The 26,069-nt window shown below is 46.3% G+C and overlaps 1 protein-coding gene across 2 annotated transcripts in view; it reads right to left on the bottom strand.

Moving 5' to 3' along the window:
• Positions 1-23,923, bottom strand: part of ARHGAP22 (Rho GTPase activating protein 22) — a 95,231-nt gene extending 71,308 nt beyond the window's left edge. Inside the window, exons 1-3 of one of the 2 annotated variants that reach the window (XM_053305944.1) lie at positions 23,804-23,923; positions 7,944-8,031; positions 3,982-4,110 (exon numbers count right to left, since the gene is read on the bottom strand). In XM_053305944.1, coding sequence (XP_053161919.1) covers positions 3,982-4,110; positions 7,944-8,031; positions 23,804-23,923 — 337 coding nt within the window. Of the gene's footprint in view, positions 1-3,936; positions 4,111-7,943; positions 8,032-23,803 lie in introns of those variants that run through there. The other variant, XM_053305945.1, reaches the window with a different exon arrangement.
• Between the last annotated feature and the right edge of the window lie 2,146 nt (positions 23,924-26,069).

Consider the following 26,069-nt stretch of genomic DNA (forward strand, 5'->3'; position numbering starts at 1 on the left):
CCCTGTTTATTTCCATAAATAAAGAACCTCAGTGAGGTTCGCCAGGCTTTATCACTTTGTTCCTTTAGATGCCAAGTGAAGACCTCAGGCCTTTTACATTTTAAAAATTTGATCCGGTTTTAGTTGATTTTAACCATGTCTTTTAAATTGTTCTGTGTTGTACTTTGTATTTTCTCCCCCCACCCCTTGGTCTGTTATGATTTAATGTGTTGTGTGTTTTAATCTCATATTTTAATGTTGTGTTGTAAGCCACCCAGAGAACAATTTGTTATGGGGCAGTTAACAAAGTTTATTAAATTATTAATTTTTTACTACCACCACCACCTCCACCACCACCACCGCTATTTGAGGCTTGTAAAGTGGGCCATCAATTTGGTGTCAACTCCTGGCAACCACAGAGCCCTGTGGTTGAATTTGGTAGAATACAGGAAGGGTTTACCATTGCCATCTCCCACACAGTACGAGATGATGCCTTTCAACATATTTCCTATATCCGTGCTGCCTGAAATAGGAGTTTCCCTTGCACGGAAGTATTTTGCTTGCATGGAGGTATTTCATATTGCGGAGGACATATCTCAGTGATATACAACAAAGGGGAGGATGGAGAACCTGATCCCTTCACTTTGCACCAAGTGCTCTCTGGAAACAGCACAGCTTTCTTATATACCCTTCATGAAAGGAAATATCATGATTATGCTCTAGGTTGCTTCTTCATTACCTCCCCAGCTGAAAGACAAAGCCCTGCAAGTAGCCATGGTCATACATGAGTTGTTTCTGATGAGGCTTCACAGACACAAGAACACTATAATATAGATAAAACCAATATTAACAGGGCACAGAAGTGCTACTTTAGTGAAGGCAAGTAACATAAAAAAGTTCCCACCATTATAGGCTTGTAATTGTATTGTTTATAAATATGACAATTGTTGAGACAATAACTCAAAATTTGGCATGTGTAATCTACTATATGAGATTTACAAATGTGCCTAATTTCACAGTGGTCAATAAACATTGCCACAATGTTTGCCAAAGCAAGTTAAAAGCTGCTGAAAATTGATACATTTACCTATTCTTTCCCAAATCTTATCCAGGCATATCAATTTATTTCACATTTTGGTGTAAATAATGATGATATACTTGTCTGGAAAGAAGGCCTTTTATTGATCTAATAAAGTCTGAAGCAGCAGTTCAAAAGGTATTGAACTTTTCCTCTTCCATGAAAGCCTATGGCGAGCAGGTTATGGTGACGTAACCAGGTCATACAGAACATGGCTTGTCTGACAACAAAAGTGGAATGTTGAAACATTTTCCAGAACTCTTGACAGCAGCAGGGGGAGCAGCCTAATGGATTCTACTACAAGTCAGCATAACTAATCTGTTAGTTATGGAATATGTGTTCTAGGGGAACAGGGGGTGGGGGAGACATGGAACGGACAGGTGGGTAGTAAGTAGGGGAGGTGTAGAATGAATTCAAAAATGCATGCACACAGAAACACACAAAAGTACTCACACACAAACAGGAAAAAACACAAGCATGGAGCATATACATGCAATACAAAAGCACTCTCTCTCTCTCTCTCTCTCTCTCTCTCACACACACACACACACACACACACACACACACACACACACACAGCTGTGTAGATACAAGTGAAATACCGTATATATTGGTTTTAGTCCCTTTGCGTCCACAAGGGCTTACTTCTACTTAAGTTGCACAGGATTGAAGCATCCTTTTTTTACCCCTCTTGCCTATCATGAGAAAGTGACTCCCTCCATCCTCAAAACTATCTCACAGTTGAGAGTGTCCTGCTGCCCATCCCCCCCTGTCAGAATGCTGACAGGAGAACTGCACTTGACTTCTGTAATAAGAAGTTCCCATTGATTTCAATGGAGTGGGCCACTTTAATTACAGATTTTAAAACAAGTTGTTCTGGTAAGAACTACTCTGCTTACTTTCCTTTCACTATAATCTTAACTGATAGTTACCATCATCACAAGTTAGCCCACTTCAGCTTTAAATATCCACACATCCACCATCTTGAAATGGGGTGGATAACATTATCACAAACCATACTGTTGGGGTGTCACTCACTGCAACTTTGGAAACTTTTACCAAACTTACACCAGATTTGGTTCAAATCAGTTAGGCAGTCCACAAGTTAGTCCACTTGTGCCTCGACCATTCATGCATTCACCATCTTGAATCAGGGTGGATGACATAATTACAAACTATACCCTTGAGTCATCCCTATGTGTCCCAATACCTGTAGCAAATTTGGATCAAATTGGTTAAGCAGTTCATGGTAGCCCATTTGCACCACACACCCGCCATCTTGAACTGGAGCGCATGATATAATCACAAACTACGCTGTTGAGGTGTCCCTGTGTGTCCTTACAACTGTTCCAAATTTAGTTCAAATTAGTTAGGTGGTTCACAAGTTAGCTCACTTGTGCCTCAAACATTAATGCACCCACCATCTTGAATTGGGGTGGATGACATCCTTATAAACTATGCCAATAAGGCATCCCAATATGTCTCTACAGCTATAGCAAATTTGGTTCAAATTGGTTAGGTGGTTCACAAGTCAGCCCACTTGCGCCTGAAACATTTATGTGTCCCCCACCTTGAATCGGGGTGGATGACATCATCACAAGCTATGCTATTGAGGTGTCCCTATGTGTCCCTACAACTGTACCCGATTTGGTTCACATTGGTCCAGGCATTGCAAAGTTGATAGAGGGACACACACACACACACACACACACACACACTGCCAGGTGATCTCATAAGCTTACTTTCTTTAAAGTAGGCTAAAAAGAACTGAGATAATCTTAGTAAACCTTAGTTTAGTTACTGCCTATTCACAAAGCTAAACATCCCACAATTCCCAGTTCACTAATTTTTCTTTCCTATCTCCCAGACCTGTATGGAGGGGAAGCATGTGTTTTTACATTTGGAAAACTACAGATCAGTAGATCTTCACTATTTTTCAAGTGGCAGCCACTTTGGCAAGAAGATCTCCAGTGTGAGAGCCATCTCCCCACAGTGCCACCCAGCATTCAATGTATGCCCTCCAAGATATTGTTGTACATAATTGGCACTAAGTATTACATCGGGGAGAATATTGGATTGCCAACACCGTACTACTACTATGCATATTTATATACTGCTCTTCAACCAAAGTTCTCAACGCAGTTTACATAGAAAAATTAATAATACATAAATAAGATGGCCCCCTGTCCCCAAAGGGCTCACAATGTAAAAAGAAACGTAAAGCAGATACCAGCAACAGTAACTGGAGGGATGATGTGTTGGGTTGGATAGAGCCAGTTGCTCTCTACCTGCTAAATATAAGAGAATCACTACTTTTGTTTCTTTGCTCAGTTAGCAGGGGTCTCCCATGTAGAAACCATAAGGAAGGGGAACCCTGCCATTTGAAGGCCAGATTTAAGGATATCTTATTTTGGTTCAAGCTCCACAAATCAGGAAATTGAAACCTTATGCCTTAACAGATGTGCCACATGATTGGTAATGATGTTCAATGCCACAAATGGTGCCTGTTTACAACTTGCCCTCCATGGACAACATAGAGCATCTTTGCTGTTGCCTGGCACTCCATGGTCTCCACCTTGATCTGGGCCTCAAAGACTAAGGAAAAGTGTGGGTGCATGGAACGCACATTATTGTTGAGCACAATTTGTAATATTGCATAGCATCGTTAATGGCATGTCTGTGAAGTCATCAGACTTGGGTTCCAGTTTTCCTGCTTTGTGGAGTTTCAGCCAAAATGAGACAGCCAAATCAGCAGAGTTTTTAACCATCAAATAAACTTGTGGTTTAAGAAAACCTAAACCATCTTCCATTTAGCTAGGCCTCTCGGTGATTTATAGAATGTGATACATACACACATTTTACAGAAATATGGTTTTTATGTGGGAATTGATTTAGGTTATGTGCATAAGGGCTATGAGTAATACCTCTACCAGAGGGAGCACAAATGATCCTCCGGATGGCTTTCACCCAATCTTCCATGTCATTCTGAGAGTTAGCCATGAGCAGAAAGGCTTCATGGTTGATGGGTATCTTATCCCGATCCCCTGGAAAACCTGGTAAGAAGACACACTAGTAAGAAGACACAATTCAGTTACCAGCTAAGTAAAGAACATTACCTTCTCTGTACTTTGGTAGATAGAAGCCGATATAACTCAGATTCGGTATCAAAATTACTGAATTATAGTTCAGATTCAGTAATTTATTTATTTTATTATGTATTATTCTTTATGTTTTATATCCCCCTCTTCCTCCAAGGAGACCAGAGCGATGTACTACATACTTAAGTTTCTCTTTCACAACAACCCTGTGAAGTAGGTTAGGCTGAGAGAGAAGTGACTGGCCCAGAGTCACCCAGCTAGTTTCATGGCTGAATGGGGATTTGAACTCGGGTCTCCCCAGTCCTAGTCCAGCACTCTAACCACTTCACCACGCTGGCTCTTGATTATCTTGCAGTAATCACTTGCATGATAGAACCAATATAGTTCAGATTCAGTAATTTAAAAAAACTTGAGTTTAAGATGAGCACTAAGGTGCTTGTGCTCTTAAAAGAGTGGAAATTGCCAGTTAAGGCACCCATCTGAACAAAGTAAATACTTCTTACAATTCTGTATATTATGCTGGCTTTAGAAATTAGGTTCCATGCTTCCACACTTTGCTTTAGCTTTTCAGTTTGAGATTGGGCTGGGGAGGGATATGTCCAGGTAGAAATTCCACAGGTGCAAGTTTGTCAAGAGGTCTTAACTGCTCTCTGGATCCTCCTGAGGAAAACATTCTGCCTCAAGCCCTTCTGAATCCTCTCATCTTTTAAACCATATATAATCTCATGTATGGCCCCCTGGTGGACAAGCCCCCAGATTCTTAAGTTCCCAGTCCTTAAGGCAGTGATCTTCATATTTTCCATTTTGCCAAAAATAAAAAAAATAATAAATCTTTCATTGTGAAATCCAGGTTCTCTGGCATCACTGCCCTTGCTTCCCACAAACTCTGCTTGCTCTGTGATCACCTCTGTGACCCTCCCATATTAATCTCCAATGATTATAAATATATCCTCTATAATAAAAGGCTTGGGTGTCCGCCCGTGTCTCTGCGCCCGTGTCTCCCTCGGTTCTTTTTGGGCATGCGCACAGCGCATGCCCAGAACGTCCAAGGGAGATACGGCTGCAGGCACCAGGCGGCCATGTTGAGGAGAGCGGTGGGCCAAGGACTGCGGGGGGGGGGGCAGAGGCAGCCGCGGCAGGGAGACTGGGCCCGTTGGCGGCAGTGGCTGCGGCAGGGGAACTGAGCCCACTGGCGGCCGCCGGCGGGGAGACTGGGCCCGCTGGTGGCGGTCGAACTTTCAAAATGTAGGGAGAGGGGGAAGAGCAGGAGGGAGTGGGGGAGGGGGAGGGCAAGAGAGGCAGGGGGAGGGGGAAGGGCAAGAGGGGCGGGGGGAGGGAGCGAGAGTGGGGCAGTACTCTCAGAAAAGGGCCCCCACTCATCTCCTGATAGGAGCTAGATGGACCCATGTTTTAAGAAGCTCTCCAGGTTCCCAAGTACAGCTGTTACATGGAAAGTAGGCTCTTACAAACGTGTCTATACAACCCTACTAGCGCCCGTTATTTAAACGGGCTTAAAAATACTAGTATCTATATAAAAGGCTAAGGACGTACGTGGCAAGCCCTGCCCACACAGTGCTTTACCAATCAGAGGTAACAGAGCAGAAGCACTGTGGTGATTGGGCAGTGGGGATTCCATATGCAGATATGAAGGAGGAACCTGTGATGGTTAAGGTCAGTTGGAATGCAACTGTTACTGCTTGGAAGATGTGCTTGATTGTAGAGGAGAGAACAACCTATCTATATCTATTTATCTGTGGTCTGTGAAGAGAAGGGTCATGAGGGAGGAAAGAGCCCCTTCTGGGGAAGGAGGCTGCTACAGTGCAAATTAGATGAGGAAACAAGATCTGTTAACTCAGGAAGGAAGAGAGAGAATGGAGGGGAAGAAGGACAGAGGGAAAGAGCAAGTGGAGGAGAGAGAAAGAGATAAAAAGAAGAGAGAAAGAAGGAAGAGTGAGGGATGGGCCCAGGCCTGTCAGTGGCCTGAGGGAACGAGCAGTCATGGAGGCAGCAGTGAGGAAGGGACCAGTCAACTGCCGCCACCACTGCTGCTGCTTGAGGCTACCGAGACCATTGGCAGAGGGAGGCAGACTGGCAAGGGGACCGGTCTGCATCCAGAAGGGAATGAGCAGTCATGGCATCAGTGGCAGCGAGGAAGGGCCCAGTCAACTGCTGCTCCTGCTGCTCCTGTGGGGAGGAACATGATCAGGGCTCGGGTGAGGGTGGAGAGGTCTCTGGAGTTAGGAGGCTGTGGTTAGGGGGCACTGGCAATGCCACAGCCACGACCAAGAGGCGTGGGATGGAGCAACGGGATGGAGGAGTGACTCCAAATGAGGGGTGAGGGGGGTGGAAGCAACAGGATGGAGGAGGAGCAGGAGCGTGGCTCAGGTGAGGGTCGAGAGATCTCTGAGGTGTGGGAGCTGTGGCAGGGAACAATCAACTACTAGCACACAGATGCTCTGCATGGGTTAAGCTAGTGAATATTAATACACGAATGTGAATTCTTGACATTCTTGACCCAGTGACCTTCATTTTGAGATGTTGAAACAGGTAGAAGCTTTGTGAATGTTTGTTCAAGAGAACTTTCTAGAAGCAGTTGAAGAGGCTGCATAAGAATGAGGACATTCATGGGGACATGTGAAGGAGTTTTATTTTGACAAGATCAACTTCCACTGCCACTTGAAAAAGAGATCTCGAAACAGAGGTCACCATTGTGCAGGGACTGGTTTATTCATGTTTCATCCCCATTTCCAGTTAATTAAACCAGGCTGCCATCTTCAGCTCTGTGATCCTCGCAACCCAGCGCCCTCACCCATCCAATCCATGCCTAGGGCTTGGAAGGCTCTAGGGCTTGGGAGGCTCCCTCTCTTTTTGGACTGGGTACTGGTTCCATGCTGGGGTGTGGGTAGGTGCAGACAGTTGGGTGGTGGCTGTAGCACTGTGCAGGAGTTGCTTGCCATGCATTGCTTGCTATGGCATATGGTGGTGTAATGTTGCAGGGAGGGCACGGGGTGGGGAAGTAGGTGAGGGTGGGCATTGCAGGCAAGTGTGATGTGTGAAATTTCCAAGCAACATGAAGGAAAAGGTGTCTAGGCTGAGGGGGGCATGGAGTGATTTTGGGAGGCTAGTACATCAGTTACTGGTGGTGGCTGCTCTGGCCACTGGTATATATGGTGGCCATGCAGGTGAGAGAGATTGATGTAGGGCATGGGTTCTCATGATCAGTGAATGTGAGTTGCATTTCTCAGCCAAGATCAAATAGAAGATTACCAACACTGGTTTGTGTTCCACAAGCAATCTGGGATTCCAGATTGGTGCGTGTTCTCACGAGCATGCCAGTGATGCATTTAACTACAATTGCAGCAATCTTGAGAACCCACTCATAGAGAGCAAGTTATTCTCTTGTGCACATGTGTTACACATATTACCAATCACCATGCTACAGCAAATGAATTTTACTTGAATTCATAGTATTGGAAGGGGCCCTCTATTGCATGAGCAATACTGTGCAGTCTATCAGCCACTCTTTTCTACATGTGCCTTGCCCCCTCGTGTTTTTTCTCTCTGCAGAGTTTGGTGAGCTCGACTAGTCTCATAATACAGTACAGAATTTACCTTCCTGGCTGTGCCCAATAGCTATCCAAATCAGATATCACATAGGCAAAATAAAATAAAATAAAGTAAAATGTATACACCACAGTTGAGTCCTCAACACTCCTTCCTCTTCCTGAAATGGCTGCCTGGAATAGGAGCATGATAGCAGCAAAAAGGAAATAGAATATTTGGGTTACCTGAGGCAATTTCAAAGATGTGCTTCCCTGGCTCCTCAGGATTAGGGCTTACTTCATTAACCTGATTGCCTTGCAGTGGTATGATACCCTGAAATTGACACAGAAACAGTCAGGGAAAATATACATAAGCAAAACAAGCACTACAATGAAAGAGGGCTGTTGCATATGCTTCAGAGGTTGTCCTTTGCATCTACCTCCCTGCTCACACTTTCACTCATTTTAGTTCTCAGAAACCTCATGTATATCCAGATACCCATCTCCCACAAGATGCAAAGCATTTTAGCCCTTGGTCTGTTCTTGATGCTCATGCATGTCCTCTCTTCTGAAGACCAATTTATTCAGCAGAATTAAATGACAGAGATTTATCTGGACCATTTCAAGTAGAAGGTTATATGTTTGAAAGGTTATATGTTCCTCTTTTTCCTGCAAGTAGAAAAGTAACATGATCAAGCGGTCAGCCTAGCCTTCACTTTGCCATACCACTTTTCTACATTGAGGGAGGTTTCATTCCCTCATGGAGGAACCTTAAAATATGCACCCTCCCTTTCCTTCCTCTTGATTCTGCTGAATGGCCATGGTTATGAAGTGTTCTAACAGCAAAATAATTGTTCTGTAAGCTGGAGCCACTAACGGTAGGTTCATTAGCAGCAATACATCCTCCCTGTAGAAGACAAGAGTGGCCAAGGACAAATTTTGGTCCAGTGAATCTGGCTAGCAAGCACGAAAACTGCTAACAGATAAGAAAGAGATACTGGGCATAATATCCTGTGGATCAGAACTAGTGAAGTCTGGATCTATGCTCAGGCTGCATTCTCATGTAACATGAAACTGGAGGTTGATGAACCCACGGTTTCAATTTAAAACTGTAAATTGCATCACAGTAAATTGCGTCCAACTGCAGTCTGGCAACCTCCAGTTTCAGGAAAGGGGGAGCCACTCCCTCTTCCTGGTCCGCCGATTCCAGCAATCTCCATAGCACTGGTGTCGCCAGATTGCGGACAATGTGTCAGCATGTCACCAAAGTGGCTGTCATTGGCCATGATCTTTAAGTGGGGTATGCTAAGTGCAACTGTGCGTTTTCAGAATGGTCCGCCCACCCTTGGCATAGAAAGGGCATTGTTGTGGTCCAGGCCACTCATTTTGGACCAGAACTCATAGCCTAGTGAGTTCACAGGCTAAGGCATGTGTCTCTGCCAGCAATTCCATTAAGAGATTCCCTGTTGCAAGGAATCTCTGAACTCTAAGAGAAATGATTAACTCCTAGGAGACAAGCTGTAAGCCTATACTTCCTCTGACAGAACGTTTACCATGTTGATGTCACCTGTATTGTTTTGCCTTAGTCATATGCATTGATTAACTAGTCTCAAAGATATGCCCTCTTGCTGTTACTTTGGAATGTTTTTAGAATTACACACTAAGTATGTACACAAGAAGTGCTTTAATTCCTGTCTCACATATATTCAAATGTTATCATTGTGTAATAGGGGTGTACGTTTCATTTCGGATACAAAATGTTTTGTGCCCCAAACAGGCCATTTCAGCTGTTTTGTAGCCGAAACAAAACACCCAATGCTCAAAACAGAAAAATTTGTAGCCGAAACAAAACGTCCCTGTTTCGGATACCATGTTTCAGATACCGTTTTATTGTTTCAGCTGTTTTGGAACACCATTTTGCAATCCCGAAAAGTCTTTCTCCTTCAGTCTCCATTTTGAGTTTTGACATCTGTTTGAAATTCTGGCCCTTCCAGCCTGCAGACTGGCCAGCGAAATCATGGGCTGATCTTCTGGCAATTGCCTCCTTTTAAGGAAATTTAAGGGTAAAATTTACCCTCATTGGCCAGTGGGGCAGTGTGCACACTGCGTGGGGAGGTGTGCATTTCATTGTTGTTGTTTCACACTCTTGTGTGTAGATCAATTGCATTTCAGGGGTGGGGGGATGTGGATGTGCATGACCTTTGGAAATCTGCCTGGTTCTTTGCAAAGCTCTGTTGTTGTTGATGATGTGTGATGTTGATGCTATTTGGGGTGGATTTGGGGCAGAAAGGGCGCATTGAGGGCAGAAGAGTGGGTCAGATGGTAGTGCCCTAATGGGTGCCTACTGCCACCCAGATTCCAAAGGAATTGGGAAAAGAGCTGATTTTTAAAGAATTTCTGAAGTTTACATATCTTTAGGGCAGATTTGGGGCAGAAAGGGGACCTGAGGGTCAAAACAGTGGGTTGGGTAGCAGTGCCCCAAGGGGTGCCTGCCACAACCCAGATTCCAAAGGAATAGGACAAAGGGATGGTTTCTTAGGAATTGTTGGAAGTTTACGCTTCTTTAAGGTCGTCCCCCCGGAACAATGGAGGTTTTAGCAGACCCATAACTCCACCTGGGGGGCACTGGGGTGGCCGGGAGTGAGTGGTGGTGTAGTGCACATAGGGTGCCAACCGCCCCCATGGGTTGCTAACCCATGGGGTGCTGGGTTCAGTTGTTTCTGAGGTGTTCTGAGTGTAGATTCTCTGGTAGCATATGAGATTTTCAATGACAAACCATGAATCCACTCTCATGTGCTACCAGAGGATCTACACTCAAAACATCTAAGAAACAACAGAATCCAGTACCCCATGGGTTAGCAACCCATTGGGGTAGTTGGCACCTTATGTGCTCTACACCACCACTCGCTCCCCACCACTCGCTCCCGGCCCCCTCAAGTGCAGTTATGGAGCTGCTGAAACCTCCATCATTCCCTATGAGGAAGAACTTTAAAGATGCACAAACTCCATTAAATCTTTAAAAATCAGCCCTCTACCCAATTCCTTTGAAATAATTCTGGCAGCTTCCTTACCCCCACTGGGCACTACCACCCACCCTACTCTGCTCTGGGCCATCCCTCGCCCCCCACATGAAGCTATACATTTGCTGAAACCTCCATTATTCCCTATGGGAAAAATCTTAAACTTAAAAAATCCACCAAAAATCAGCCCTTTGCCCAATTCCTCTGAAATTTGGGTGGTAGCTTCCACCCAATGGGCACTACCACCCCCACCCACGAGTTTTGCCCCGGGGCCATTTTTTAAAATCCAAAACATTTCAGATTTGGATTTTGCAATTTTGAACAAAGAACAAAATTGGGGTGTTTTGGATTGGCTGATTTTGAACAAAGAACAAAATATTTCAGATTCAGGCCAAAAACAAATCAGAAAAAACCGCAAAACACACAACCCTACTGTGGAATGCCTTTACAAATGCATGTTAGGTAGATTTACACACACATGTAATTTGATTTCTATCTCACATAGATAGATCTCTTCCTCCTCACACCTTTTTGACTTATAACACTCTTTGGAGTAAGAGGTGCCAAGCATCTGCCTCTTAAGCAAAGACAGGCCAAGAGCTTAAGAAATGCAGGTGTTTTGAGAATAAACAGAGGAACAAATTGCTTCCTGACAACAAAAAGACAGTATGCAGAGGATGCCACTCTGAACTGAAGTCCAACAAAAAACTGTTTTGTCATGAGAAGGAAGGACACTTTTGAGATCCTTGATGGAAACTGCTATCTTGAAAGAACTCCTAGTGCAGATCTATAGGATCCAGCTGCTATAAAAAGGGGTCTCTCAGGCATGGCAAGGCAGCAAGCTTTGCCTAACCAGCAGACCTTTGCTCAAGAGCGATCCCCAGAGTTAGTTGCCCAAGCCGCAGGGCTGAAGCAGGAATTCTGTCCATGGATAGGGACTGTCTGTGACTTCTGCTGCATAGTGAGAAGTCAAGACTACCCAGCCATGGCTCTTTCTCTCTCTGCCTTGCTCTGAGCATCTACCACTAGCCTGCTGGACTGCCTGAGCCTGCATCCTTCCCAAGCCTCGTTCCCTAAGCGATGAACAAATCCTATTGAAGCCTTCTTTGTGAACCTGGTGAGATGCCTATTCAATGAACAGCTCAGCCTTCTCTCCCTTCCCTCTTCCCTACTAATCACTGGCATTGCATTCATAAGCCCTCCCTTCTTTCTTCTCTCTCTCTAAATGTTTTATTAGGATTTGTTAGACAGCTGTAATTGCTGATTCCACATGCTCACCAACACATTTGATAGTTAAGACACATTGCACTACACTTTGAATCAGAAACATGTTTAATTTGGATGACCTGTTTGAATTTTATCCTGATGAGCAACTTTCTATAATAAAGCCCATTGAACTTTATGAGTGTGTCTTCCTCTGCTTGCTTGCCCAGATCCACCATGGTCATCATCTCCAAGAACTAATTCAGTTTAAGTATGATGTGACTTTGCCTCTTTTCCTCTGAGCATATAACTGCCCTGAGCCATTTTTGGAAGGGTGGTATATAAATCAAATCAAATCAATCAATCAATCAATAATATGCCGAGTGTAAAACCAGATGTAGCTCACAACAGCATTCAAGTCCCTTTAAATGCCATGCAATGCCAGCGCTGCTTCTTACAGCAATTGCACCACCTGCCTCCTAAGAGCCCTGCAACAAAACTGTCCCGCACAAACATGATATTGGGGGTGGGGGACACTATTTCCCAGTAACTCAGGAAAGGGAAGGGTCCTTATGACTTCCCAGGAGGGAATATATATTTATTCATCAAACTTATATACCACCCAAACTTTCGTTTCTGGGCGGTTAACATAAAACAATTAAAACACACACAAAAGTTAAAACAAATCAACAGCTTACGATTGCCCATAAAATTAAAACAGACAATTTTAAAAAGCTGAGAAAGCTTGGGCGAAAAAAATGGGTTTTCAGGTTTTTAAAAAAAAATTGCCAGAGATGTGGAGGATTGTATCTCAGCAGTGAGCGCATTCCACAATCTCAGGGCAGCGACCGAGAAGCCCATCTCTGCGTAGCCACTAAACAACTTGGCAGTAACTAGAAATGGAGACGGACCTCCTCATATAGCAATAGCAATAGCACTTACATTTATATACCGCTCTATAGCTGGAAGCTCTCTACGAGGTTTACAATGATTTAGCATATTGCCGCCAACATTTCTGGGTACTCATTTTACCGACCTCGGAAGGATGGAAGGCTGAGTCAACCTTGAGCCCCTGGTCAGGATCGAACTTGTAAACTTCTGGTTACAGGGCGGCAGTTTTACCACTGCGCCACCAGGGGCTCATGACCTCAATGGGCAGTGGGGCTCGTAGTGAAGAAGATGCTCTCTTAAATACCCAGGGCCTAAGCCATTTAGGGCTTTATAAGTTATAACTAGCACTTTGTATTTTGTCTGGAAGCCTACTGGCAGCCAGTGCAGCTCCATCAGTAAAGGAGTAATGTGGTCTCTCCGAGATGACCCAGAGACCCAGAGGGGAGGGGCTGGTGCTTGGAGAGGTGGCCAGAAAGAACCACTGCAGGCATGGAGTGGGCATTATCCTAAGAGGGTCTGTGCCACTGTATTGTGGTTCCAAAAGCTGCATGGAATCATGGTTATGGTGCTGTCTACATCCAGACAGAATGCATTGACGGCCAAACCTCAGGTCTTGGCAGCGAACCTTACTGCAAACCGAAGGTTCAAACTGGAGTTTGGTGAGGCAAACCACAGGTCACTCAGTTCAAAATCACAGTTGCATGAATTCAGATGTAATGGACTCTCAACCTTGGACCCATTTAACTCGTTTTACGTTACATAAAAATTCTGCCTCAGTGGCTGACATCCCTCTCTCATGGGTTCTCTTTTGTTAGTTCCTTCTTTGAAGGAAAAAAAATTCTTATAGGCAACCAGAACTGAATTTCGGCACATGCTAAGTAAGCTACAGCTTATGGCCTCACACTATGAGCAGCCTCCAAATACAAAAAGATGGACTAAATTACAAATTTCATAATGAATTTTCATTTAAAGATATTTCTCATGCAAGTAGGCTTATTACAAGTTTCTGTTAAATTATTATTTTTCATTGCATCTTTGGAAGTAAAAATAAAACTTTATTATTTCTATGTTCATTGTCCTTTTTGTAATAATTAGGGATTACATCTTTCAGGTGATTTGTAGACAAAACAAATCGCCCCTGTGCTAGCTGGCCAGATTCCAATACAAAAGAAATCGCCCAGATTTCAGACCTGAAAAATGTGTAGATTTGGACCTCCATTTTGTAGTGATCTCTCTTGCTGTGTCCTTTGTGTCAGGAAATTTTTTTGAAAACCCCGCCCTCCCAAGCTTCAGATTGGTGACTTACTTGAATGATTGGCTGGTGATTCCCCCCGTCTCCAGACTGGCTTGTTTCCATTCAAGTCTTGTGTTGCCAGGCGTGACTGAGCCAGCATTGGCTAGGGGAAGGGTCAAAGCAGGGACAAGGGTTGGGGGAGGTTGAAGGAGGGATTTTCAAATGTATTTGAGGCAGCCAGCCACCATTCTGCCTTCCTGCCTTGTCGGAGGAGAGAGAGAGAGAGAGAGCACCAGAGGAGCTTTGCTTTGCCTTGCCTGTCTGCTGCCTGGAGTGGATTCTCTGGGTTTTTTTGTTCCTGCTTTTCTGATTGAGGAAAAGAGAAGATTTTTTTCACCCCCTTCCTGCTGCTAAGATAATCACTGCTTCCGCCTGCTGCCTGTGCGAATCGTTTTGGGTACGAAATGGTTTGTACCCAAATCTACCTGTTTCGGGTGAATTGTGGACAAAACAAATCACTCCTGTGCTTGCTGGCCAGATTTGGACCCAAAACAAATCAGAGGTGATTTGATTTGGGTACACTGGAGGGATGCTGTGCTGGGAAAGGCCAGTTGCTCTCCCCCTGCTAAATAAAGAGAATCACCACTTTTAAAAGGTACCTTTGCTCAGTTAGGAGGGGAAGCTGCTTTTGCTCTGAACCCTGAGGTGTTCCATGGGTGGAGACTCCTGCAATTTCCCCATTATCATGGATGGACCACCACCTGGTTAAAGTTCTATTCACAACCATGGACCACCTCTGCAAGGATGGTGGGTCCTATTGGGATGGTCCATCTAAGGCTATTGGATCCAATAGGATTCCAAGAAGTCTTGGAAGGTTTTAAGGTTCGTTCTGCATTCTGTTGATGCCCTCGTGGAGGTTTATAACAGTGGATTCACTAGGGCAGTAGACAAGTTCACTCTTATGCATCCTCTCCAACCCACTTCAAAATTGGCCCTGTGGTATATGAAAGAATTACAGGAGCTGAAGTGGTAAGTAGGGGTGTGCAATTCGGGTTTTCGGGTGATTCGGCTCGGACCCGAACCGAATCACCCCTGTTCTGTTTTGTGCCCGAATCTGGGTCACCTGAATCACCCTTGATTCGGTTCGGATTCGGATTTAATCTGAATCTGAATCTGAATCGATTCGGGGGGTAAAAAGGGGCCCAGGGGCAAAATTTTGGGGTGGGGTGGTAGTGCCCAATGGGTAGAGTCTACCACCCCAATTTCAGGGGGATTGGGGAAAATCCTGATTTTTGGTGAATTTTTAAAGTTTTAGTGACTTTGGGGCAGTTTGGGGGCATAGCATGGGATCTGGGCAAAAGGAGTGGGGTGGGGTCGTAGTGCCTAATGGGTAGAGTCTACCACCCCAATTTCAGGGGGATTGGGAAAAATCCTGATTTTTGGTGAATTTTTAAAGTTTTAGTGACTTTGGGGCAGTTCTGGGGCATACAATGGGATCTGGGCAAAAGGAGTGGGGTGGGGTGGTAGTGCCCAATGGGTAGAGTCTACCACCCCAATTTCAGGGGGATTGGGAAAAATTCTGATTTTTGGTGAATTTTTAAAGTTTTAGTGACTTTGGGGCAGTTCGGGGGCATACCATGGGATCTGGGCAAAAGGAGTGGGGTGGGGTGGTAGTGCCTAATGGGTGGAGGCTACCACCCCAATTTCAGGGGGATTGGGCAAAGGGCTGATTTTTGGTAAATTTCTGAAATTTTCATGTCTTTGGGGCAGATTGGGGCATATTGGGGCAGAAAGTGGGGCCTGGGGCAGAATAGTGGGGTGGGGTGGTAGTGCCTAATGGGTGAAGGCTACCACCCCAATTTCAGGGGGTTTGGACAAAGGGGTGATTTTTTGAGAATTTTTGAAGTTTTAGTGACTTTGGGGCAGTTTGGGGGCAGAAAGTGGATCTGCCCCAAAAGAGTGGGGTGGGGTGGTAGTGCCTAATGGGTGGAGGCTACCACCCCAATTTCAGGGGGATTGGGCAGAGGGCTGATTTTTTGAGAATTTTTGAAGTTTGGGTGTCTTTGGGGCAGATTGGGGGCAGAAAGTGGATCTGCCCCAAATGAGTGGGGTGGGCTGGTAAATAGTGTCTAATGGGTGGAGGCTACCACCCATCCCCAATTTAAGAGTGACTGGGCAGGGGGTGAATTTTGGTGAATTTATTTTTATGAGGTTTGTCTTCATAAAACAAGAGCCCCTGGTGGCGCAGTGGTAAAACTGCCGCCCTGTAACCAGAAGGTTACAAGTTCGATCCTGACCAGGGGCTCAAGGTTGACTCAGCCTTCCATCCTTCTGAGGTCGGTAAAATGAGTACCCAGAATGTTGGGGGCAATATGCTAAATCATTGTAAACCGCTTAGAGAGCTCCGGCTATAGAGCGGTATATAAATGTAAGTGCTATTGCTATATAAATGTAAGTGCTATAAGGTGAAGTGTGCTAAATTGATTACTTCCTCATATTATTCATAGTAAAGGAAAGTGTGAAAAAGTGAAAGTGGGGTCATGAGAGTTGTTTAATTGAAAAAAATCTCATTTGCTATGATAGAATGAGAATTCACACCTCAGAAGTTTTTTCTGAGGTGTGAATTCTCATTCTATCATAGCAAATGAGATTTTTTTCAATTAAACAACTCTCATGACCCCACTTTCACTTTTTCACACTTTCCTTTACTATGAATAATATGAGGAAGTAATCAATTTAGCACACTTCACCTTATGAAGACAAACCTCATAAAAATAAATTCACCAAAATTCACCCCCTGCCCAGTCACTCTTAAATTGGGGATGGGTGGTAGCCTTCACCCATTAGACACTATTTACCAGCCCACCCCACTCCTTTGGGGCAGATCCACTTTCTGCCCCCAATCTGCCCCAAAGACACCCAAACTTCAAAAATTCTCAAAAAATCAGCCCTCTGCCCAATCCCCCTGAAATTGGGGTGGTAGCCTCCACCCATTAGGCACTACCACCCCACCCCACTCTTTTGGGGCATATCCACTTTCTGCCCCCAAACTGCCCCAAAGTCACTAAAACTTCAAAAATTCTCAAAAAATCACCCCTTTGTCCAAACCCCCTGAAATTGAGGGGGTAGCCTCCACCCATTAGGCACTACCACCCCACCCCACTATTCTGCCCCAGGCCCCACTTTCTGCCCCAATATGCCCCAATCTGCCCCAAAGACATGAAAATTTCAGAAATTTACCAAAAATCAGCCCTTTGCCCAATCCCCCTGAAATTGGGGTGGTAGCCTGCACCCATTAGACACTACCACCCCACACCACTCCTTTTGCCCAGATCCCATGCTATGGCCCTGAACTGCCCCAAAGTCACTAAAACTTTAAAAAATCGCCAAAAATCAACCATGAACCGAATCACCCGAATTTTTCAGGTCCGAAATTCGGGTGATTCGGCTCGTGCCCAAAAAATATCAGGGGACATCGGGGGTGATTCGGTTCGGCGCCAAATCACCCGAAATTGTTCATTTCGGGCACAGATCGTTCTGTGCCCGAAATTTTTTGCACATCCCTAGTGGTAAGGGAGAGAACTGGAGTGCAAGTGGAAAAAGACTCTGCTTGAATCCAGCCTATTACAACAAAAAGTACACCTGAGATCTATGATCTGGCTGTGTGTGCAGAAAAGAAACAGTTATTTTCTGTCAGCATTGCCTCCATAAGCTCACATCCAGGAGAATTGTCTAGGGTTGTGAGAGGGCTAAAAAGGCTCCCTCCTTCCCCAAATTTGAATTTGGAACCATTGGTTGAATACTGTGATGCTTTTTTTTCATGGACAACATCTCTTGTATATGAGCTGACCTAGCTACCACAACTGATGCAAAGCCCACTACAGAGGTATCCAGTAACTCCTCTTGTATGGTTACATTGGATCAATTTCCATTTGTGACTCTTGAAGATGTGAACAAGTTACTTGGAGAGGTGTGTCCTACCACCTATTATCTGGCAGGGAGGTGGTTGCAGAGGGCTTGGTAAATATAATAAACTAGTATTTTTAAGCCCGTTAAAATAACAGGCGCTAGTAGGGTTGTATCTCCCCTCCCTATGGCCAGGCTGGACCTGCTGCTGCCGTTTCTCTCCCTGGCGGGTCCGGGCCGGACCCGCTGCCGTCGTCGCTGGTTTTCCTTCGTCTGGGCTGGTCCCGCCCCTGTCCTGTCTCCCCTTCCCCTGGCCAGGCCGGTCCTGCCGCCGCCGTTTCTCTCCCTTCCAGGTCGGGTCCGGTCCCGTTGCCGCCGTCTCTTCCTTTCCTTCGGCTGGGCCGGACCCGCCGCCTTTCATGCGGCCGGGCTGGTCCCGCCGCTGCCACAGTTCCCCTCCCCGTGGCCGGTCCGATCCCGCCGCCGTCGCCTTTCCCGTTCCTGCGGTCGGGCCGGACCCGCCGCTGCTTCTCCCCTCCCTGCGGCCGGGCCGGATCCGCCGCCACTGCCTCGGCTTTCCCCACGGCAGGGCCAGTCCTGCTGCCGCCTCTGCCCTCCCCGCAGCCCGGCCAGTCCCGTGGGTGCCGCCTCCGGCCTCCCCGCAGCCAGATGACCAACCAGCCAACATGGCTGCCTGGTGCCTGCGGTCGTGTCTCCCTCGGAGTGTTCTGGGCATGCGCGGAGCGCATGCCCAGATCAGCCAAGGGAGACACGGACACAGACACCAGAGACACGGGTGCACACGCAATGGCTTTATTATATAGGATGCTTCTCTGAGGAAACATTGTTTCTCTGAGGAAGGGTAGAATGCCTCCTTGTCTCAAGGAAGCAATTATTAGACCAACATAAATAAGTTTATGTTGGATCCATCCGATTTAGGAAATTATAGGCCTGTCATCCAACCTCCCATGATTGGGCAAGGTGATTGAGGAGGTTGTGGCCTCTCTGCGGTGGCCTCTCAGCTCCAGGCAGTCTTGGATGAAACAGTCACATTATCTAGACACATTTCAAACTGCTTTTCAGGCAGGTTATGGGGTGGAGATTGCCTTGGTTGGCCTGACGTATGATCTCCAATTGGGAATTGACAGAGGGAGTATGACCCTATGGGTTCTTTTTGATCTCTTGGCAGCTTTATATACCACCAACCATGGTATCTTTCTGGATTGCCTGAATGGGTTGAGAGTGGGAGGCATTTTTCTACAATGGGTCCACTCATACCTCTTTCAGGCAGATTCCAGATGGTGTCATTAGAAGACTGCTGCTCTTCAAAGAGAGATCTTTTATATAGATTCTCCATTCTATCCATTTACAGGGCTCCATTCTATTCAATGGAGCCATTTACAGGGCTCCACTCTATCTCCAGTGAATTTTAACATCTACATGAAACTGCTGGGGGAGATCATCAGGATGTTTGGTGCAGTATGCTGATGACACCCAAATCTATTTCTCCGCATCAGCTGCATCAGGAAATGGCATAACTTTCCTAAAAGCCTGTTTTCAGGCAGTAACAGGCTGGATGAGGATAACAAACTGAAGCTGAATCCAAATAAGATGGAGATACTCATTGTAGGAAGCCATAATTCAGAAGTTGGAATAGATCTGCCTGTTGTGGATGGGGTTACACTCCCCTGGAAATAACAAGTGCACAGTCTGGGAGTTCTCCTGGATCCAAAACTTTCTCCCATACCTCAGGTTGTGGCAGTGGCCAGGAGTGCCTTTTTTCAGCTTTAGATGATATGTCAACGATGTCCTTTTCTTGAAGAAAGTGATCTTATCAACTTACATGCTGGTAACCTCCAGGTTTGTCTGTTGCAATGCATTTACATTGGGCTGCCTCTATATTGTAACAGGCCCTGGTTTTCAGAAATTAAGGAGATCTGTCAACAAGGTATGTATCTATGTATTTGTTTATTTTGGCCCAAGGCCAGCATATGTCAACAAGGTAAATTTAACAGGATTTATGGGCAAAAGTAAGAAGTAAATTCATTCAGTCATACATTCATTTGATTTCTATACCGCCCTTCCAAAAATGGCTCAGGGTGATGAATGACAGTGATATAACAGTGATATGATGGTGAATGACAGTGAAAAAGTAGTCACAGAAATACAATGCAAGTAAACAACAGTTTCCCCCACCACTGGAGGTCCCAACCAGCCTCCCCAGAGTTTCGGTCAGGTCTCACACTTCCAGTATTGGTCTCTGGTGTTCAGGATCAGTCACAGGAGCTGCCTCCTCGGATAAGTCTCTGTTCTTCCAGCCTCTGCTTCTTCTTGTCCTTAACTTCTGCTGCAGCCTTCATCAGTTTCTTTCCCCTGATGTTTTCCCCTCAGTCCCTCTTCTATCCTTTTCTTTCCAGTTCCTCTCCCCAACTGTCTGCTGCAGCAACAGTTTGCTTCATTCCTGCTTAACCAAGTAACTTGCCCCTGCCCCCTGATGACTTCTTCTAAGCATTCCAATGTTAAGCTACAATATGTAGTCCAGAATCTATAGCTGGTGCAAAATAAAGCAGCCAGGTTGGTCTCAAGGGCAACCAAAAAAGATCATATCACTGCTGTCTTAAAAGATCTCCACTGGCTGCCAATATGTTTCTGGGCAAAATACAAAGTGCTGGGTTGGAATCATAATGGCCCGGCATATATAAGAGAATATTATCTTCATTATGAACCTGCTTCCAACAAAGATTGTTGGAGGAGATTCATTTGCAGTTACTTCTGTCTTGTCTGGAGGCAGGGGCGTAGCAAGGTTGGAGGGGCCCCAGAGACAAGATTTTAAAATGGGCCCCTCGCTGATATACACACACAGACACACTTGACAATATATAGTGCACTCACACTCACATCCCCATTATGAATACGGTGAATATCTAGTTCACATGGAATCTAGTTTTTTTACTCTCAGCTCCTGTCTACATTGACTGAATTTGGCCCGAGTTGCCTTGATTTCTCCAACCCAATGGATTAGGAAGGGCAGGGCAGAGTTCTCAGACTTGGTCCCCAGAAGCTGCTGGACTATGACACCCATTGCCCATACACACTTTGGGGACTCAGGCCCCAGGGTTGAGAATCCCTGCATTGGAGACTCCGGTTTCCAAGGCTATCCTGCCAAGGGCAGAAATTAAGGTCCTGGGAGGGGGAGGGGAGCAAGACAGAATAGCAGAAAGAACTACATTACTCTCCTTCCTTGAATGCCTAGAGAGGCAGGAGTATCCATCTGGGATCTAAAGAGAGCAGCAGCTGCCAGCCCCTTTCCCTCTGAGGCTGTGAACTGCTCTCCTCAAGGTGAGGCGTTCAGTCATCACCTTGTTAAACTTCTGGACAGGGCGACCACCCAAGTGTCCTTCCTTCAGAAGGGGCTGAACAGGGCAGCTGCGCATCAGCAGAAGGAGGACCCCATCCCTCAGGCCAAGGCCCCCAGGCAGCGGCAGCAGCAGAAGGGGAGATGACTGTTAGGAGGCAAAGCTCTCTTTGTCACGCACCTGAAGACTGCGAAGTGGGCAGGGAGGAAAAGCCTTGGGGGAGGCTTTTTGCCCGAGAGACTCTGGGGGAAGGGAAGGGAGACACACACTCTCTCTCTCTCTCTCTCTCTCTCTCTCTCTCTCTCTCTCTCTCTCTCTCTCACACACACACACACACACACACACACACACACACACACACACCTTTCAAGTCCACTTTGATCTGTAGCGTGCAACTGGCAAGCTCGCCTACGGACCCCCACTTCTGTGCAGATTCATCCCCCTGCCCTGCTCATGCTTTAAAAAGAAGAAGAAGAAGAAGAAGCCAGGATTTAAGATTTAAAAACTGAGCGTCACTGGGGGTCAAGCCTGCCTTCCTGGGAGACGCACGCTGTGGTGGCAGTGGGTTGTGGTTCCTCCTTGGCACTCTGCACACACCAGGGATGTCATTGCAAGTGCAGAAGGGCAGGCGTTCTAGGGGACAGGACGACCCCCACGGCCAGCCCCCACCCCACCCGCCAAAGAAGCTGAGAAGTACCAGCGCTTCGTTCCTGCAGCCCCCCCACCCCCACCGCTGCACACCCTCCTAGGCACTCTTTCCTTGTAACTCGTGCACGCGCAAGGGCTGGGACCCTCCAAACAAGCCCGGGGCCCAAATAAGACACAGCGAAATGGCAACCAAGCGTGCACTCCACTAAGCCCCACCGAGTTCGACAGGACTCGCCGCCGCACAAAAAACCTACACAGGTTTATTCAGAGGCAGCAGCAGCAGCAAGTCCCCACTGGGTTCACTGGGGCTGACTCTCTCTCCCGGGTAAGAGTGCGCAGCAGAGGATGGCAGCCTCCGTCCGCTCGCGCTCCAAGTCTGTCTGCGCGCGGAGGGCTGCCTGCCTGGACGGCTCCCTCGCCCGCCGCTGCTCTCGCAGCCGACCTGCTGCTCCCTAACAAACGCAGCCCTTGTCTGGCCCGAGCCAAGCTGTTCGCCTCAAGGGCGCCCAAGGGAGCTGCTGCAACACACGTTTGGTTTCTGCGGAGGCAGACCGTGCGGGGGAGGGGGCGTGCTTACAAACACGTGAACGTGGGGAGGGGGCAGGGCCCCCTCAGAGGCCAGGGCCCCTAGACAGCTGCCTCCCCTTGTCCGATCATAGTTACGCCCCTGTCTGGAGGTGACTCAATGGTGAGCCTTTCTGTAGTTACCCTGGGGCTGTGGAGCACACTCCCTGTTGAAATAAGAGTTGCGCCATCTCTGATGTCTTTCAGAAGAGCACTGAAGACACACCTGCTCAGTCAAACTTCTAGTTGATTTTCAAAACTGATTTTAAATTTTATCCTGTTTATTTTAACTGTTGGTTTTAAAGCTTATGGAAGTTTTAATTGGTTCTAAACTAGTTTGAGATATGGTTAAAGGTGGTATATGTATCTGTTCAAGGAAGTTTTGGGGACTGGAAATTGTCCTCACCTTCAGAGGGATAGATAGAGGAGAAGCTTGAGGAGCAACTCCTCACTTAAGGTTGTTTGGAGGAGAGCAAAGACACTTTGGGAGTGAAATATGTTTTGGGATTGAAAATATGGATTATTAGATTTGAGTGGAGTTCAGTAAAATGAGGGGGGAGTTCCTCAAATGATTATTTATTTTTATTTATTTATGACTGAATGTGGATTTGAACTCGGGTCTCTCTGGTCCTAGTCCAGCACTCTAGGGGAGTGCTGTGCACTTATACTCAGCTCACAAGTCCTCCTTACACTCTTCTAAAATTATGGGTGATTCTGAATCAGCTTAGATGTGATGCTGCAGATCCATGACCAGAATTCCTATAGATCCTAGCATTATATCTGTAGCATCATATCTAATCTAACTTGAGCCCTCAAGCACCAGACAGTTATTTAGAATTTATACTGAATCTTCTTGAGCAGCTCCTTGATATTATATACAGCTTATACAGAACTGATTATAAACAGTTCTGAGAACTTCAAGACAAGACTGAGGAGGATTGGTGCATTACTGACTGGTTCCAAAAAGTAACAGAAGAGTTAGTAATGAAAAGAGAGTCCATAAAGTCAATGCCCTACAGGAGACCGAAAAGTGAGGAAAAACTCCACAGGTTATCTCCTTCCATCATACTACAGATACTAAAGCCCTCTCCACGCCTTTTGAGGAAAGATTATTAAAGGGAAATATGGTTAAATATATGATAAATTCTGAGAGATATAGACTTGAATATTATTTCCTTTTCTGCACCAACTTGCATCTGGGGCATTAGGACCACAGACACTGCAATCCATGGCTTGCTCACTACTCTTGCCATTTCAGGCCCCAAACAAACGGACGCCTCTTACCTGTGGCTTGGCTTCATCTTCATCCTTGTAGTAGAGGAGCTGGTCACCACGGAGCACAAACCAGCATTGCTGCCAGTTCTTTATGATGCTTCTCTGCTTCTTCAGCCAGCCACACTTCATCACCCGCTCCTGTGGGCAGGAGGAAAAAGACTGACAGGGCAGTCCAGGCTGCTCCATCACCAGGCTCTTGGACCGAGCTAGAAATAAATACAACAGCTTAGTGAAAGATCGGAGGGATTCGCTCTAAGCCTCAGTACAGACAAATCCTCCAGGTGTCTTGCTAGGCTGAATATGTTCACATTAACTACTTTGATTGATCTCAAAGAGGTGGTAAACCAGGAATTCTGGCCTGTAGCACTTCAAATTGCTTCACATGATCAAATAGTCTACACTATTAAATAAATCCCTTAATGTACTAGCTGAACACTTTGCAATGTTGCGTATGTATTTTGATGAAACGTGTGTGAAGTCGTCTAAGAGTGCTCTTGTGCATTTGTGCATGATATTGCACAAATGGTGTTGTGCAATGAATGGCTGTTGGAAATAATGGTGATCCATCACACAACTACATTTGTGCCATTTCACGTGCTTGCTTGTACAATAGTGCTCTTGCCCAACACCACACATGTTTTGTTAATGCAAATGGAACATTGAACAGTATTTTAGCCACAAAAAACTAACAAGTGGGGGGGGGGCACTGAAACTGGAGGCAGCCGCATCCTGTTTCAGTGCCCCCCCCACTTGTTAGTTTTTTGTGGCTAAAATACTGTTCAATGTTCCATTGAAGCCTCCAGTTCTCAGCAGCTCCATTGCTGCTCTCTATCTCATTCTGTCTTGCCCCCAGAGTTAATAGAGCTGCATTGCTTGCAGGCTGGCCATTCATCAGGTAGAGTTGTGCAGGCTGGTCAATGATTAACCAGTCTGTACTACTCTACCTGATGAATGATGAGCCTGCAAGCAGTACAGCTCTCATTAATTCTGGAGCAGGACAGAATCACCGGGGGGGGGGGGATGGACTGCTGGGAACCAGAGGCAACTGTGTCTTGTTCAGTACCACCACCACCACCACCCTCATTAGGATGGTGCTCCTGACTACAGACTACCACTTTCTCAAAACTGGCCTAGTTTGGGGAAAGGGGTTTAGGGACACTAGGACTGTAGGAAAGGAGGGGTGGGTTAGGAGACAGGAGAGGCCACAGTAATACCCTTTCCCTTCCCTTCGACTTACCCCATTGTTGCTCACTTCCCTAAAAAAAAAAAGCAACCCCAAACAAAGCCTCCTCCTTCCACCCCTGGCCCCACACATGCTTGTTCTCAAACCACCCCACCACCCCCACCCAAATCATAGTTAGGGCTTACATTTTTTTAAAAACCCAAGATGTCTAGGAGGGTATGAGGCAGAGCCAGAAGTAGAATGGCAGACAGAGGAAGGAATGATGCTGGTTGTGGTGGGCGACAGTGAGAGTTGCCTACTTCCTGAGTCATCCCTGCTGATATGGTTGTTCGCAGGCTCCCCTTTCCAGAGGATCCTGATTCTCCAGTGGGCTGAGGTAAAGGTAGCGGGGTGGTCCTCCCCTGTCAGGGAAGAAGCGCTTCCTGTGGGAGTGGAGGTGGAGGTGTTGTCGGCTTCTAGCCATAACAGATCACTCTCTCCTTCCTCCCCAATCCCTGTTGGCAGTGTGACAACGCCCCCCCATCTGAGACTGACAAGGAGCAGAAAGTACTTCGGCTTCCTGCACCTTCTCAGCCCCAAATGGAGGGCCATGGTAGTTGTGGTGGCCCCCAGAATGAAGCAGCAGCCCCAGTACCTCCACCACTGAAATGTTCCCGGACTGATGGCAGCATAGTATGGGGCCACTTTGAGATCAGCCATGGTGATCCACACCATGCCACCTACATGCACTGTGGGATACAGGTTAGCAGGGGTAATGACACAAAGTGTCTTAAGAAGTTGGGGATGATGCAGCATCTGCAACAGCATCAGACAGGGTTCCATGCTCCTGCTAGCAGCAGTAGGCCTGGTGTGCCCTCAAGTTCCCAAGGTGCCTTGCTATAGGCACCTTGCTATAGGCACCTGTTCTATACCACTTGCCCATTGACTACACCTATCATGCAGGCAACTTCCCTTGCCTGCATGGGAAGTTTCCTACATGGTAGGTGCAGTCAATGGACAAGTGGTATAGTCGCCCAGAGTCTCAGGCCACTGCTGAGATGATTGCTTTGGGTATCCAGCCATTCCATGGTGGTAGAGAATGCTGGCTTCCAC

Source organism: Hemicordylus capensis, chromosome 3 (genome assembly GCF_027244095.1).
Source record: "Hemicordylus capensis ecotype Gifberg chromosome 3, rHemCap1.1.pri, whole genome shotgun sequence".
Lineage (NCBI taxonomy): Eukaryota > Metazoa > Chordata > Lepidosauria > Squamata > Cordylidae > Hemicordylus > Hemicordylus capensis.